At 39.9% G+C, this 14,948-nt stretch overlaps 3 protein-coding genes and 1 long non-coding RNA gene across 5 annotated transcripts; 2 read left to right on the top strand and 2 right to left on the bottom strand.

Annotated features, from left to right (window-relative positions):
* Positions 1–746: 746 nt before the first annotated feature.
* Positions 747–6,145, top strand: LOC133151280 (WD40 repeat-containing protein SMU1-like). The gene is made up of 12 exons (XM_061274167.1): positions 747–870; positions 1,410–1,620; positions 1,919–2,071; positions 2,160–2,276; positions 2,401–2,520; positions 2,598–2,717; positions 2,814–2,930; positions 3,164–3,291; positions 3,800–3,926; positions 4,172–4,333; positions 4,447–4,599; positions 4,768–6,145. Exons 1-12 carry the CDS (start codon positions 845–847, stop codon positions 4,864–4,866), a joined length of 1,533 nt encoding a protein of 510 aa, XP_061130151.1. The 5' UTR covers positions 747–844; the 3' UTR covers positions 4,867–6,145.
* Positions 2,057–6,715, bottom strand: LOC133151281 (uncharacterized). 2 transcript variants are annotated; one of them, XR_009713882.1, is made up of 4 exons: positions 6,596–6,715; positions 5,087–5,128; positions 4,831–4,939; positions 2,057–2,261 (listed from the first exon to the last, which is right to left on the bottom strand). It is a non-coding gene; the product is annotated as an uncharacterized LOC133151281 (long non-coding RNA). The 2 variants fall into 2 exon arrangements; XR_009713883.1 differs by lacking the exon at positions 2,057–2,261 and adding an exon at positions 4,276–4,606.
* A 385-nt stretch (positions 6,716–7,100) lies between these two features.
* dnaja1 (DnaJ heat shock protein family (Hsp40) member A1) lies at positions 7,101–11,710 on the bottom strand. The gene is made up of 9 exons (XM_061274789.1): positions 11,573–11,710; positions 10,698–10,849; positions 10,438–10,624; positions 10,012–10,116; positions 9,012–9,239; positions 8,823–8,937; positions 8,547–8,662; positions 8,361–8,461; positions 7,101–8,267 (listed from the first exon to the last, which is right to left on the bottom strand). Exons 2-9 carry the CDS (start codon positions 10,827–10,829, stop codon positions 8,034–8,036), a joined length of 1,218 nt encoding a protein of 405 aa, XP_061130773.1. The 5' UTR covers positions 10,830–10,849; positions 11,573–11,710; the 3' UTR covers positions 7,101–8,033.
* Positions 11,711–11,758: 48 nt separating this feature from the next.
* On the top strand, positions 11,759–14,829 carry aptx (aprataxin). The gene is given in 7 exon segments (XM_061274790.1): positions 11,759–11,895; positions 12,170–12,216; positions 12,294–12,557; positions 13,141–13,200; positions 13,276–13,502; positions 13,846–13,949; positions 14,363–14,829. Coding segments are annotated over 7 exon segments (996 nt in total). The 5' UTR covers positions 11,759–11,765; the 3' UTR covers positions 14,527–14,829.
* The last annotated feature ends 119 nt before the right edge of the window (positions 14,830–14,948 follow it).

Here is a 14,948-nt window from a genome sequence, read left to right as displayed (position 1 = left end):
ACTGCCAATGCCGGAAACTACACCAAAGATGGCAATCCCAAGTACACCTATCAGTCCAACAGAGGATACCTTACCAACACCAAACATAAGTGAGTCCCCTGTCCAAACTCCAAAGGCAACAAGTCCTGTCAGAACAAGGTTTGGCCGTGTTGTCACAAGGCCACAAAAACTGGATTTATAAGCATGTATGTATGAAAAGAAAAAGGAAATGTTTAAGAGTGGTGTTACATGAAAAGAAAAAGGAAATGTTTAAGAGTGGTGTTATAAGAAAAGAAAAAGTTTTTCCTTCATGCAAAATTAGTACGTCTTCATGTTTGCAAAGAAAGGGGGATGTGGTGTTAAGTGTTTGTACTGCTGTTTTATTCTGAAGGGCCAAACAGGAAGAGGGGGTTGGGGGTGTTCCGGTGAGGTGGAATGGCTGCGAGTTTAGAAGATATGAGACGCAAATAAAGACCGTCTAGTTGCTCTACAAAGTGTTGGTTGAATCCTTACGCCCGAAACGCGACATTGGGCCCCGTGTACGCTTTAAAACACGTGGGATGTTCCCGCGTGGTGCTGATGCTGGATGTTGATGGGGCAGCATCATCGAAACGTGCTTGGCCGGAATGTGTCGGTATGCGTCAGGGAGGAGGGCGGGGTGCAGCCTCTCGGTCTTTTGTATAGCATTTGGGGGTGGGGGGTGTCGGGGATGGGGGGTCGAGACTGTTGTTGCAAGCCGAACGACACGCACGAGTAACACGTGCAGTGGGCGGGGCCTCGATGGAGCAGCTGCACGTGGCTTTGACGAGCGCGCAGTCACCACGCACTTCAGTCTGTTGCAGCATCTGCAGAAGATAACGTCAGCATGGCTATGGAGATGGAGCCCTCGGAGTAAGAAATCATTTTAATTAATTAATTGAATACATTTAACTCATTCGCCGATTAGGGCACCTTGATAATTGCACGTTGGATCTTTTTTAAAATGCGTTGAAATTTGCAATATTATTTTTACTATTCAGTTTGAAATGCAGCTACTTATTCTTTTTGATGAATGCCAAAGTCCTCATTTGGTGCTGTAATTATACGTGCAGAATGATTATGATGCGAGGAGACAAGGTTTCATATGCATGCGCCTGTTGACGTAAAGCGCCAGCCTGTAAGCTTTTGATGGTCCATAATTACATTTGCTTCCTTTGGGGAAAAGCGTTTTAGCGGATTTTCTTACAATGTGTTAAAAAAGGTTTAATGAGCACAGTTGGCTTAAGAGAAGAACATCAGCACCACTCGGTGGCAACATGTGATCCACGTGTTGAATTATTATCATTCCTCTCTTTGTGCAATTCATCATACAAATATTAAGACGACAAAAATATGTGGCCCAAAACTTAACACAAACAATGGATTTCTCAAGTTCTTCCTTCTCTCTGTAGTGTCATTCGCCTTATAATGCAATACCTGAAGGAGAACAACCTCTACAGGACCTTGACCACGTTACAGGAAGAGACAACAGTCTCGCTCAACACCGTGGAGAGTATCGACAGCTTCATCGCAGACATCCAAAAAGGCCACTGGGACTCAGTCTTGCTCGCAATTGAATCCCTCAAATTGCCTGACAACACACTAATTGACCTTTATGAACAGGTGACTTTTGATTTTTCTCCAAAACAAGAAGAAATTTAAAATCACCTCTTCACTCTTTAACTCGGTGAAAGAATGTCGAAATATTGGGTTTACAGTGGTAAATTTCATTGTGGCTTAGTTTTTATAGACATTGTACCCTAGACCAATTAATTGCATGATGTTTATATGATTGTGGTTATTTGCTCACAAAAGGATACTGAGCTGTTCTTACTCAATTTGGGTCATTTTGAAACGAGTAATTTTAAAAATGTACATTTTGAATGTGCAGTATAATTTCCTGTTAAATTCACTCCAACAGGTGGTAATGGAGCTGATTGAGATGAGGGAGGTGGGCGCTGCTCGTTCACTCCTCAGACAAACCGACCCGATGATCATGTTGAAGCAGACCCAGCCCGAGAGGTACAGCCACCTGGAACACCTGCTCACACTCTCCTATTTTGACCCGCGTGAGGTGAGTCCAATCCAGGTTGCTGCAGCGCAGTGAAACAGCTCACAGGTATTTTGGTAGAGGGACACCTTGCTCTTCCTTCCTTTTGCAGGGATACATAAAAGGTAGCAGCAAGGAGAAGCGGCGCAGGGCCATTGCAGAAGAGCTGGTGAGGGAGGTCAGTGTGGTGCCGCCATCACGCCTCATGGGGCTCCTGGAACAAGTCGGGGTAAGTATCCAAAATCATTATTGAACACACATTGCGAATACACACACATAAAGTTAAGCATAATCGACTTTTGGGAGAACTTTCTGGATGAAGCAATAATGTAAATTTGTTTTGTTTTTTTGAGTCGTTGAGACTGAACTCACCAGAGAGCCTCTCACCTGAAATGACCATCGAGAGCCCATGCAAAAAGGACATATATGCAGAGAAAGAAACTTTTCCAACCCAACTGTACCGCCACATTAAGGTAAACAACACTGTATGTATTGATAATAATAATAATAATAATAGAAAATCTGGAAAGCTTGTTGATTTGTTGTGCAGTTTGGACGTCGGTCACATGTGGAATGTGCCCGTTTCTCTCCTGATGGCAAATACTTAATCTCTGGCTCGGTGGATGGATTCATTGAAGTGTGGAACTTTCACACTGGCAACATAAGCAAGGTAAACGCCATAAGTGGCACTAGAGGTCAGCTGATCTATTTGTCTATGAAGGACATTCACACAATCTATCCTCTTTTCTACGTGTATTCGATTTAGGATTTAAAGTACCAGGCCCAAGACAGTTTTATGATGATGGACGATGCAGTGTTGTGTGTGTGCTTCAGCCAGGATTCAGATCTACTCGCCACCGGCGCTCAGAATGGAAAAATAAAGGTACAGCCATCGATCAAGTATTGTAATCGTAATAATAAAAGTAGTAATAATTTTCCGTGTCAATAATGATAATCTCTCATGGCGAAACTGTTGGGAATCACTGATTTGTTGTGTATCATTGCTAGATATGTATCGCACTGTCAAAATAAATCAACGCCACAGAGGCAGAAGGTTCCTTATTATTTTATGGACTTATTTTATGAAACCCTTCTGCGTATGTCTTTGTGCGCAAGGTGTGGAAGATCCAGAGTGGCCTGTGCCTGCGCAGGTTTGAGCATGCGCACAACCAAGGTGTGACCTGTCTGAGTTTCTCCAAGGACAGCAACCAAATCCTCAGTGCATCTTTTGACCGCACCATCAGGTGTGTTTCTTAAGCTATTTCCTAACAACAAAATACAAATTGGACTGGGATTATTTACAAAGGGAATTCTCCATAAATTCACAAATACCATCTTTGCTAATTGTTGGCAACCAAGTGATGAGCATTTTTCTACTGACAGTTTTAATAAAACACACACACACTCAACAACAAACTCTATCACAATGAAGAAGTTGGATATTTCTATTTCTGTCTCCAGGGGTGTGTAGGCTGAGCCGTTCCCCTGTCGCCAGCACATAAATTTGCGTGGGGGCAGTCGAGACTCCATGTGCTCAGGAACAACACGTGCTCCACCATGAGTCACACATTTCTTTAAACCTAGACTGAATGCAGTGAATTGACAGGCGCTTTTTTTTTTCCACAGACCCTTGGCACTGAAAAATTTAAACAAAACTCCCAGCTCAGCAACATATTTTGTCCATTCTTAAAAAAAACTAAATGTCTTCTTGAGATGAAGATAATTCATGTTTACTTATTATGTCTTGCTCAGGATCCATGAGCTGCGTTCGGGCCAAACACTGAAGGAGTTAAATGGACATCTGTCGTTTGTGAATGATGCATCTTTCACACAGGATGGATTTCATATCATCAGCGCATCATCGGACGGTACTGTTAAGGTACAGTGGGCGATCAGATGAGACACGATGCCACCTTGCAGTTTTTGAACGCATAACGCAATCAGTGTCATGCAGTTTCACCATTTAAAAAAACTCGATTCCAGTCACTAAGCTGCGTGAATGGAAAGCTTTTATTAAAAACACTGCACAATTATTATTGGATAACTTAAAGAGACAAATAAATGCAAAAAAAATGATGATTGTTTTATTTAATGGATGATTACTATTGTGTGTGTGTATTTTAGATTTGGAACAGCAAAACTTGTGAATGCATCCACACGTTTAAGTCTCTGTCGCGGGCTTCGGATGTCCCTGTGAACAACGTGATCACTCTTCCCCAAAATCCACAGCTCTTTGTGGTTTGCAACCATTCCAGCACGGTTGTTGTCATGAACACGCAGGGTCAGGTAAGAGGGATCACAACGTAATAAACATTTTGGTCTCAGTCAAAACTTGTCTTTTTTTTTTTTTTTTTTTTCATGGAGGGTATTATGAGTTTCTTTGCTTGGTTCCTTCTCAGACTGTCAAGACGTTTAGTGCAGATAGAAAGTCGGGAGCAAAGTTTGTGTGCAGCGCAGTGTCCCCGCGAGGTGAGTGGATTTACTGCGTAGGAGAGGACTTGGTGCTCTACTGCTTCAACTACGCGACAGCAAGACTGGAGAAAACTCTGACGGTAGGCCCTGCGCAGAATACTCGTTCATTATCAAAAGCCCGCAGGGAACATGTATGAGCATTATAATTTACTTAAATTCAGGTTGCCAGCGTTATGCAAGAATTTGGGACGACTTAACCAGAAAAATAAATATGGCTAGAGGAGAATGTGCTTTTGTGCCCACTGCAGGTCCATGAGAAAGATGTAATTGGCATCACTCACCACCCACATGAGAATCTGATTGCTACTTACAGCGTGGACGGCCTCCTGAGGCTGTGGAAGCCTTAGACTGATGACTCAGGGTCTTGGATGATACGGAGAATCTCACACGTGATGTTTGCATCCCAACGTGCAACGAATACTGAATCGAGACACGACACAAACCAGACGAACAACTAATCACAATGAGTCTACTAAAGGTGCTTTTATGCATCAGACCATACAGCAAATCATTGTGACAGACAGATATACTACTAAAGTAGAATAGCTGATGCTGGAGTGGGCTCACCTTGGGACTGACTGGTCCTTTTGCCTCAACATCACAGCGTACCTAAGATGGACAGGTGGATGGAAAAAAAGTAAAATAAAAATGGAAGGAATATAATATTTTAGGATTATAGTGCTGGTTAACATATGTAGCAATCTTGTGAAGATGTAAATATGGCCCAGGAGCTGCAGTTATGATCTTCAGGCGATCATATATTCTCAGCATTAAAACAATAATACCCTTGTCGAACGGGGTTTTTCATGGGCTTGCAAGGATTGACAACAATTAAACCCTAGATAACCAATATCACATTAAATGAAACTTGATTGGCACCTGTATGAGTTGAGAGAGAAAAAAAAAGCATCCCTGCAGGTGAGAGAAGAAAAACGGACATAGCTAAAAGAGAAATATTGTGGATGTAGGTTGCCAAGCTCATCTGACACCAAAACCATGAAAACGGATGCAGCATTTCTGTGAGAACTCTTTTTACTACAGTGATCAGATGACTTCTTTTCTAAACAGATGATGTATTCATGTATTTACATTTAACGGTTGTATCAATCAAAGTAGGTCCTTAATACTAGTGCCTACTTCCTCATGGTTTCAATTTTGCCAGCACAGTGTAAACTCACTCATTTTCATCTATTTTGTATTTAGATATGAAAATGCATGATGGTGAATTGCTGTGACAATACTTTTACAAAACAATGTCGGTTCTTTGTTTGGCCGTAAACAAACAGTATCAGGAGTATAATAATGCATTATATGTAACTTCTTGTTTCTAATGCACTTTTGTAAATGTTTTTGTATCTGGTTTTTTTCAGTATTGTCTGTTTCTGCATGCTACCTCAGTGCTAATTATTACTCAAATCGAGCTATTTTAGCATTTGCATGACAACAACACTAAAGTCTCCGTGAAGCTCCAGTGACGCACGTTGTATGAATATCGTACAGTACGTACAATTAACGTGACGTCACGTATTACTCTTCTGTAGTACAAACAACTCTCAGTAATGTAAAGGTGCAAATCATACTGTATTTCTTTCCTATGGTACTGGCAGTCATCTCCTATTGTAAATATAAACGTATGTATCTCTGCTTGCCACTGTCAGAAATGCGAATCAGTAAAATTCCCAAAATCTTCCTTATAGTTGTTCGTGTTTATATGGATAATTGCTTTTTTTCTTGGGTCCCATTAACACATGCAGGCGTGCATTGTCTTTCACAGTAGCTTTGGCGCCATCTATCGGTTAGACACTGTTGTAAACAATTTACGTACGGTGCTTTACTGTCTTTGAAACATTTGTTATTTATTTTCCTGAAATGTTGATATTCACGAATATTCTCAAAAGCAACTACACCAGCTGCCATTACGTTAAAATTTTGGAAATATGTGACTCATTCCTTACTTGTACCTTGCTTTGAAGTTAATGATATATTTATGTTTATACATTTGCGGATTAATATTGGAATTATAAACGCTCTTGAGCCTATTCTTTGCCCGAGTATTGAGTACTGCAAAGTACCTACCAGCTTTTAAGATGCACTCATCAGGATGTTGTAGGGCTGTGGAATGAAGTTTCGTTCAAGACTTCAAAATGTTTTCAAATGGATGGATTGTTGTCAGTGTCGAGAAGCTGGACGCTTGCCTGCACGCTGAAATCTCGCGACATTTGAGAATTCACACAAAAAAACGAGAATACTGTGGACAACTTCTTTGAGGATTCACTTTTATCAATCTGGCTCTTGCTAAATTAAAGCTGTTTTGTCTTGGCTGCAATTGGTTTTGCAAGCTGCTAGACTTCAAGAGTATGCGAAATATATTTTCTCTAATTGCAGCTATGTGTTTTACAACTGTTTAGAATTTCAATTGGACTGTCAGCATATTTATATGCTTTTGTAAATTGGGTAGGTCAGATACATAAATAATTAGGTAGTCCTTAAAAATATGTCGGACATTAAAAACACATATTTGCTTCTAAATATGCATTTTGTTGAGAATGGATGCACCTTAGTGTATCAAACAATTTCAAGATTTCTTAAGACAATCATTTATTGAGGTAAGATTAACACAGCTGCAGAGCCACCTACCAACATGGCATTTACAGTCAACAACCAGTTTGACAACCACCATGACATGAGACAAAATGAATGACTTGCAGGCCTTAAACTCTTTCTGTTGATTAAAACATGTCATTTATATTTCCAGATGTCATTGCCTAACATTTTTAACATGCTAATGCTTTAAGTGGTGTATCCAAGTAAACATTGAAGTAAGAACCAAATAAATTGCGGTTCCTACAAAGTTTCTGAATCTTAAACACTACCGTAACCGTTTGGCTCATTTAGGATTTTTTTTTTTTTTTTGCCGACTTGTCTCCTTTCATGACAGGTACAAAAGCAAAACAAAGACCACACTTACTATGGCAGTAGGGAATTAATTGTTGAACCCAAGTTAAATATTAGACTTTCAACTGAAACATTTCAAGCATTGTTTAGCTGCTTAGCTTTGTCAGTCACATTTTTAAAATTAAGAAATGTTTAAAAAATAGCATACATGTAATAAAAGTGAGCATGCACACTCTATTTTAACACACACACATTGGATTGAACAGGTCATTGAAAAAATGTTTACAACAGCAAGTGATTCAGTAATACTATAAAAGGTTATTCTGTATTATATTGGCATTGTAGCAGAATGCCACGCCCCGCATAAAAAAAACTGTTATCGGGACAAAAAGAGGACTTATTTCATTTTCTTAGTGTCATTACAGCAGCAACACTAATTAAGTCCTTCAGAGTTTCAAAAATAATGACGACAAACACAGTTTTGTGGTTCAGTTTGACAACTGAGAAAAGTTAAACCCCACCCCCCCCCTCCAAAAAAAGTGCATGAGATTTTTTTTTTTTTTTTTTAAAAAGGCGCTTAACTTTAGAAGATGAAGGTTTTGGAATGCAAAGTGGATGTTTAAGACGTCTGGCACTGAACACCTCCGGTGCTGGCATAGTCATCTTCATCCATGTAGTAGTGCTGATGCCTGTGCCGTTTGCGGCTCTCAAGGTCACAGTCCTCAAGGTCGGCGTAGATGTAGAGGTCATCGTCCATACTCTCCGGCTGCTCTGCGTCCACCTTCACCGGAAGGTAGCGCTCGAGCTCCTTCAGTCTGTTCTTTGGGAGGAAGTTGGCTTTGGGGAACACCACCTAGAGGAAGGGAATTTGGGTTAACTGAAACATCAAGCTTGTGAGACAATGTGTGACATGGGTTGCATGTATGCGTAAACGTGGCTCGCTTACAGAAAAGTGAATAATGAGTTTGCCCTTTTCAAATGGCCGGCGATACATTGGCATCCCCTCATTGGAGACGCACTTGGTGTCCCCGGGTTTGATCAGTTCCCCTGTGGGTCAAAAGACAGTCTTGCATCTATTAACTGGTTTTAGTCGGGACCTTTTTGCAAGAAGTTGACACAGTGTGCTTGTGACCTGGATGGGACGTGATGAGGAGGGTTCGATTGTCAAGTGTCTGGACAGGCTTCTGGAACCCACACAAAGCTTCTACCAGTTGCAACTCCATCGACATGGTCAAATTCTCTCCTCTCCTGGAAGTGCATTGCAAAATTGGCATCACCGTGCCGCCCGGGGAGAATATCACTGTGCAAATGTGGTGTACTTATCCAGCCCATAGAGAATGTGATAAACTCCTAGCCTACAAACCTACGCACAGTGTAAACAACTAACATTTAGAGGTGAAAATGGTACCTTGTGAAACGGGGATGTTCTTGCAGGTCCAGTACAATGATGATGTCACCTGGCTCAAGACCTGGCTCCTGGTCTCCCTCCCCGTGAAACATGATCTTCTGGCCGTCTTTCATCCCTGTACAATGTAAGGGTTAGCTTGATCCTTCATTGACAATTCGACATTATGGTTGGATCTTCCTTCGTTCTTACCCTTGTCAATGTGGACTTCCAGAATCTTCTTCTGTCGCAGCATCTTCCGACCACCGCACGCTTTGCAGCGGTCCTTCTGACTGATTCGCTGACCTTGGCCCTGACAGCCGTGACACACTGTGGACACCTGCTGTACCATACCCGGCACTAGTTGGTGTACTCGAACCTGCATGCCCGTACCATGGCACGACATGCACATCTGGGCTGCCCCTTTACGACTGCCACGACCTGTCGATGGAATATTTCACAAGCTGTCAGAGTTCAATTTCTGGGCTATGGCAGTTGTTCACAATAACAAAGGTCTTGTTCACACAAAAAGTCCATTTTTATCTGGTTTTCAAATATTCTGGCCTTTTGTCCAAGATGAATCGAAGTCTGGCATTGAGACATTGGTGGAAAATGTCTTTGTCGTAAAATATGTATAACATGCGTTAGATTGCTTTTGCTGTGCTTTTCTATGAAGCTCTTTCATTAGGCTTCTGATTAGTCCAAAATATCTTAATGTTGGTGGTATTTCAACTTTCAATATGGCTTATATATATATATATATATATATATATTCATATATATATATATGAATATATATATTAAATTAGGTCTCTTTTTCAGACATTCTCTGCATGTATTTTTAAATCAGGTCTCTTTTTCAGACATTCTCTGGTATTACATCAAAAAGTAAAGAATCGACTGGAATGTTTCCTTATCACCTAGATTAAAAACAAATGATGTCACAAGGCTTTGTTAGCTTTCAGTTGAGTAGAGGATAAAGGACCTAGTCTTGCTTATCCAAGAAATACAGTCAGAAAAGACCAATCGAAGTTTGGTAAAATTCTACAATGAAGAAGCTCAGACACCGCTGGTATGTGATGCTGATATGTCAATGTGTGTGTGGATGAGTTTTTGTGAGGCTCCATGAAGCCATTTGGGCAACAAATGATGTAAAGCTCTAAAAGAAAAACAATGCACTCCATTTACCATAGTTTTGAATCTTTAGACATACCTTCACATCTCTCACATAGAGCATTTTTCTGGACAGAAAGTTTTCTTGTGGCTCCATTATAAAGATCTTCCAGTGTTATTGAAATCTGGTGCACTATGTTCTTCCCTGCCATGGGAGGAAAAAAATAGAAATTTATATATGCAATACTATTCAGAGTGTCACTTTATAACAGCTCATATCAAGATGTTTTGTGTTCAACACAGATTTCAGATAACATTTTCAAAGCAGCCACCAGACAGATGTACCATACATGCAATGGGTTTTGTGTCCCTGAAAAAGAGCTTGTTTGGCCCTTGGTGAATTTGACTTTGACATCCCTGATATAAGGGAACTCAAAGAGAAACAGACTTGCCTAACACCCTGTAGTTTGTCAATAAAAGAAATACCAATACAGCTTATAGAAAATCAAGTGACGTGTATACGTACCTTTTCTCTCTCTGTGCATCCGCCTCACGCCTCCAAAAAACAAGTCAAATATGTCCATCGGTGAGGCGAAGCTTCCTCCTCCACCGCCACCTCCTCCTTCTTTGATGGCCTCTTCTCCTCCCCGGTCATAAATCTCTCTTTTCTTGGCATCTGACAACACCTCATATGCCTGTGAGATTTGCTTGAACTACAAATAATTCAAAAACTCTCATTAAAACATGACAGATACAAATGGTCACAATTTCAACACTTTTTATTACCCTCTCTCCTTCTGTGGGATTCTTGTCAGGATGATACTTCAAAGCAAGTTTGCGATAGGCCCTTTTCAGTTCATCGGGAGTTGCATGGGGTTTCACCCCCAACGTATCATAGAAACCCGTTTCCTTCACCATGTTTCCCTTGAGAAGATAACCTTTGAAAAGGGACATCATGAAAATACTATTGAAATACTCATATTTAGGGATCATCGAAACCCACTCCTTCAACATGTTTTCCTTGAGATGATAGCCTTTGAAAAGGGAGATCATGAAAACTCGTTTACTATTTCAATACAACACTGGACTTTTATGTCTGTGTAATTTGCAAGTGAATCAATAGATTATCTTTTAGGGGCATGGAAACACGTGATGCCACCTAGTTCTTCAAGGGAGTGGCCGAATCAGAAATATTTGACATTTATACCCAACAACTTAGCAATTATAACGAAACGCAAAGTTTGATGTTTTTGTCGGACCATGTGGTGACTGTCACGGGTTGTTATGTCTATGATTACATTACAAAACGAAAATGACACAACACGCTCAACTAAAACGAATTTGCCCTCTTTCATCATTATCACGTGTAAAAAAAAAAATCATGCTTACTTTAAGATACATTTAAAGAGACATACACAGACTAAAATGTGAACAAATAATTTGAAATGGCTATGAAATAGAAGCAACTTGTAATTGCAAAGCATTGCCCATGTGTTAAAAAGGTTTCGTTTCTCCGGCCCTGCTTTCGAGAGCCTTGTTGCTTGTTGCTAACGCTAGCTAATGCTAGTTTAAAATGCGATGGTTTCATTTATTATATTGACCCATTAAACGGAATTCATACACTAATATCCATTCGCACATTCGCAACAACGCGTTCAAACCTTTTTGTAAGCAACACGTTGACGCCGCCGAAAAGTCAAGCGAAGACTTGAAATTCCAGAATTTTCTCTGTCACGGAGCAGGCGGCACCGCGTCGACGTCATCACGAGGCGCCGATAGCAATCAACAAAGCAACCGTGGGCGGGTTGTTAATCTGACTCTTATTTATATTTTCAGTCGACATAAAATGCTAAAATGCCAATTTGCTGGCTTGTTAGTCAAGAGGAAACGCATAAACCTATTTTCTTGCCTCACCTTCAGCCAGTTGTCCTGGGTCGTGGGCCAGAAACTACTATTAAAGACAAAAAATGCTCCAGAGAACAAGGTAAACTGTACTATGACAGATAGATTAGATTTCATGTAATTTCAGTTTGTTACTAATGATTTAATCTCTAGGTCTTGTTTCGTATTCTTAAATGTTACAGCTCTGTTTTGCATACTTTCAATGTGCCTTTATCTGCATGACTCAAATTATACTCAATATAATACTGTGGTAGCCTACTAACTTTATCTAAGTTATTTTCTCAGGTTCTTTTAAAATGCAATGATCCTAAATTGATTAATTTACAACTTTACCCAAACAATCCTTTTCAAACCAGTCGAGTTGAAGGCTAACTGCAACAAAGGTTTTGTCCACGTTAAACAGGTAAGAGAAAAAGATTTTTTTTGATTATTTAATTTTAAAGATGATTACTGATTTGCTTTCTCAATTTGATACTATAGCTGGGTGCAAACCACACCTCCATCGACTCTGTGGTGGTTGGTCAAGGGAAGGAGGTCAAAATGAAGCCTGGCCAGTTACTCCACATTGTGAATGAGTTGTACCCATATACAATACAATTCAAGGAAGATCCTGGTAGTTGTAAGAGACCACTTAAAGTGTCTTCTATGGATCAAGAAGGCTGTCCAGAGGCTCCCAGTAGAAAATCAGCCAAAAAATCCGAACTGCTTGGGGCTGGCCAAGCAGAAGACTCAAGCAAGATCAATGTAAGACATTTACAACTGAAAATGTTGTGCTAATATATGAACTTTTCTTCGGGACTTTTTAACAATAATTTTGTTTCAATTGCCTAGTGCTACCATTTTTGACATATCCCAATGACCTTGTGACAAACAGTTACTTACAATAAATGAAATCTTGTAATGGATTAGTTACCATGTTTTCTCATGAAGTCGCCACTTTTGGACATACATTAGGGTCAGTGTTTGTTCTTTCGGGGAGGGTCTTTGTGTTTTACAGAATTAACGTAACAAATTTTCATTGTACTTATGCCTCCACAGTGAGATGGAATCTTGTCCTGACATAAGATCTTAAATTCTATTCCTTAACTCTTTCTTGTTCACTCTTGAAATATTTTTTGTGCTATGCTGCATACGGCAGAACTTTCATTTTAAACTCCTGAAGCTTTACAAATGTGATGTGCTGTGTTGTGGTAGATAAACAGATAGATAAAAACACCCATTGGAGGTGTGGCCTTTATTTATTCCAGTGGACAATGCACCATGTAATTCATTGGGGAGCAACATCAAGCTGCAGCCAAAATCATAAGTAAAAAGTAATCTATTACAGGAAAGCGTGGGACATTAGAGCCAAGGGCTGAAGGCTTCAATGCAAGACTCCAAAATGCAGGTTCTTAAAAAGATATGCTCGTAAGTAAATCACAGCTATGGTTTTATGGTTATCATACATATTTTTTTCTTGTAGGTGTACAAGGATGATCAAGTAGTTGTAATCAAAGACAAATACCCCAAGGCACGTTACCATTGGCTGGTTCTTCCATGGCTATCCATTCCCAGCCTGAAGGCGTTGCGCAATGAGCACTCCAACCTGGTTAAGCACATGCAGAAAGTAGCCGAGCAAATGATTCAACAGTGCCCACATGCTAGTTCCTTGGACTTTCGCTGTGGCTACCATGCCATCCCAAGTATGAGGTAACTGGATCTTATAGTGATAGTTGTTGAGTAAGGGCTCACTGCACAATGATCAATGTGGCCCAACCCAACTGAACTGTTTGTTTTCATAAGTGGCTGATTTGTCGGCAACTAGTTTTACAGCCATTCAAAATTTGAATCGCAGTTGCAGTGTGATGATGTTGTAAATTACAAGCTTTCTTTCACACATGCTGAAAATAAGTTTTAGGATTTTACCTGTGCAAGCCACAGCCAGTTCTGTTGCCAATCCATGAAAATACCAATTTTAATTTTGGTATACCTTGTTATAATTTTTTTTCACACACATACATTTTTGTCAAATGTTGTCTTTTTCCTCCCGCAGTCATGTGCACCTCCACGTGATCAGCCAAGACTTTGATTCTCCTTGCTTAAAGAACAAAAAGCACTGGAACTCGTTCACAACAGCCTACTTTATTGAATCTCAAGGTGAAATCAATATATTGGTCATAGCAGGCTTGCAACTAAGGATTATTTTTTAAAAATCAATTAATCTGTCAATTGTTTTATTATTGGATCAAATGGATATAAAAAGATGTTTCAATGTATCCTTAAAAAAACCGCACATTATTTTCAATTGACAGTGCGGAAAATGTACCTAATTGATTAATTGTGACTCAGTTTAGTTCAAAACATGTCAGAAAATGTCTCTCATTGTTTTCCAAAACAGAAGCCAATGTTGGCACGTCTTATTTTGAAAAATTACAAATCAGTCTCCGTTCATGGAAGGCTACAGGAACCAAAGTTACTGTTTCGGACATCCCAAGCATCAGGACAATTATAAATGATTTTTTTTTTCTAAAATTGATTACTTTGTGCTCTTTGTTGTGATTTCTCTGCAGATGTCATCCATATGCTTGAAACGGATGGAAAGGTAACAGTTAAAGAAGGCACCAGCGAATTGTTAAAACTACCTCTACGTTGCCACAAGTGTCGCAAAGAACTTGCCACTATACCAGCTCTGAAACAGCATCTCAGGTCTCATTTCCCTGCAGAGAGTCCGTGATAATACCTTACATGTTCATAAATTCGTTGTGGGACATCTGTAATTAGCTCGCGACCAGTCCAGGGTGTACCCCGCCTTTTGCCCAAAGTCAACTGAGATGATGGATACCATCTTACCTGTGTCTCGTGAGGATGAGTGATATGGACAATAGGTAGATGCAATATGAGATGCTCTTCTCGTGGATTTAAGCATCATGACACAACGGTCTACATACCTTGCTTCTTTTCCCACTCATTAAATGGCTTTTCAATTGCTTAGTAAAACATTCAATGTAGATTAAAGGAAATACTTTTGTCATTGTTACTGTTTGTATTTGTCTTTTGGAGATAATGGTGACTGTTAACATTACTCAATATATACTGAATAATGTTAACGTCAACACTTAGTAGTTCCAAATTTGGATGTGCTCCTATAAGTAACCT

The sequence above is a fragment of the Syngnathus typhle genome, linkage group LG3, assembly GCF_033458585.1.
Source record: "Syngnathus typhle isolate RoL2023-S1 ecotype Sweden linkage group LG3, RoL_Styp_1.0, whole genome shotgun sequence".
Classification (NCBI taxonomy): Eukaryota; Metazoa; Chordata; class Actinopteri; order Syngnathiformes; family Syngnathidae; genus Syngnathus; species Syngnathus typhle.
Note: the sequence above shows the minus strand (reverse complement) of the source record. Positions and strands in the feature narration are given on the sequence as shown.

Excerpts from the sequence above, each read along its gene's own strand:
- LOC133151280 (XM_061274167.1), top strand. The coding sequence starts at position 845 with ATGGCTATGGAGATGGAGCCCTCGGA. Across the intron at positions 1,621-1,918 it reads TAATTGACCTTTATGAACAG|GTGGTAATGGAGCTGATTGA; the intron begins GTGACTTTTGAT and ends TCACTCCAACAG. Across the intron at positions 2,277-2,400 it reads GGCTCCTGGAACAAGTCGGG|TCGTTGAGACTGAACTCACC; the intron begins GTAAGTATCCAA and ends TGTTTTTTTGAG.
- dnaja1 (XM_061274789.1), bottom strand. The coding sequence starts at position 10,829 with ATGGTGAAGGAAACGGGTTTCTATGATACGTTGGGGGTGAAACCCCAT. Across the intron at positions 8,462-8,546 it reads CCTCATCACGTCCCATCCAG|GGGAACTGATCAAACCCGGG; the intron begins GTCACAAGCACA and ends TTTGACCCACAG. Across the intron at positions 8,268-8,360 it reads AACTCATTATTCACTTTTCT|GTGGTGTTCCCCAAAGCCAA; the intron begins GTAAGCGAGCCA and ends CCCTTCCTCTAG.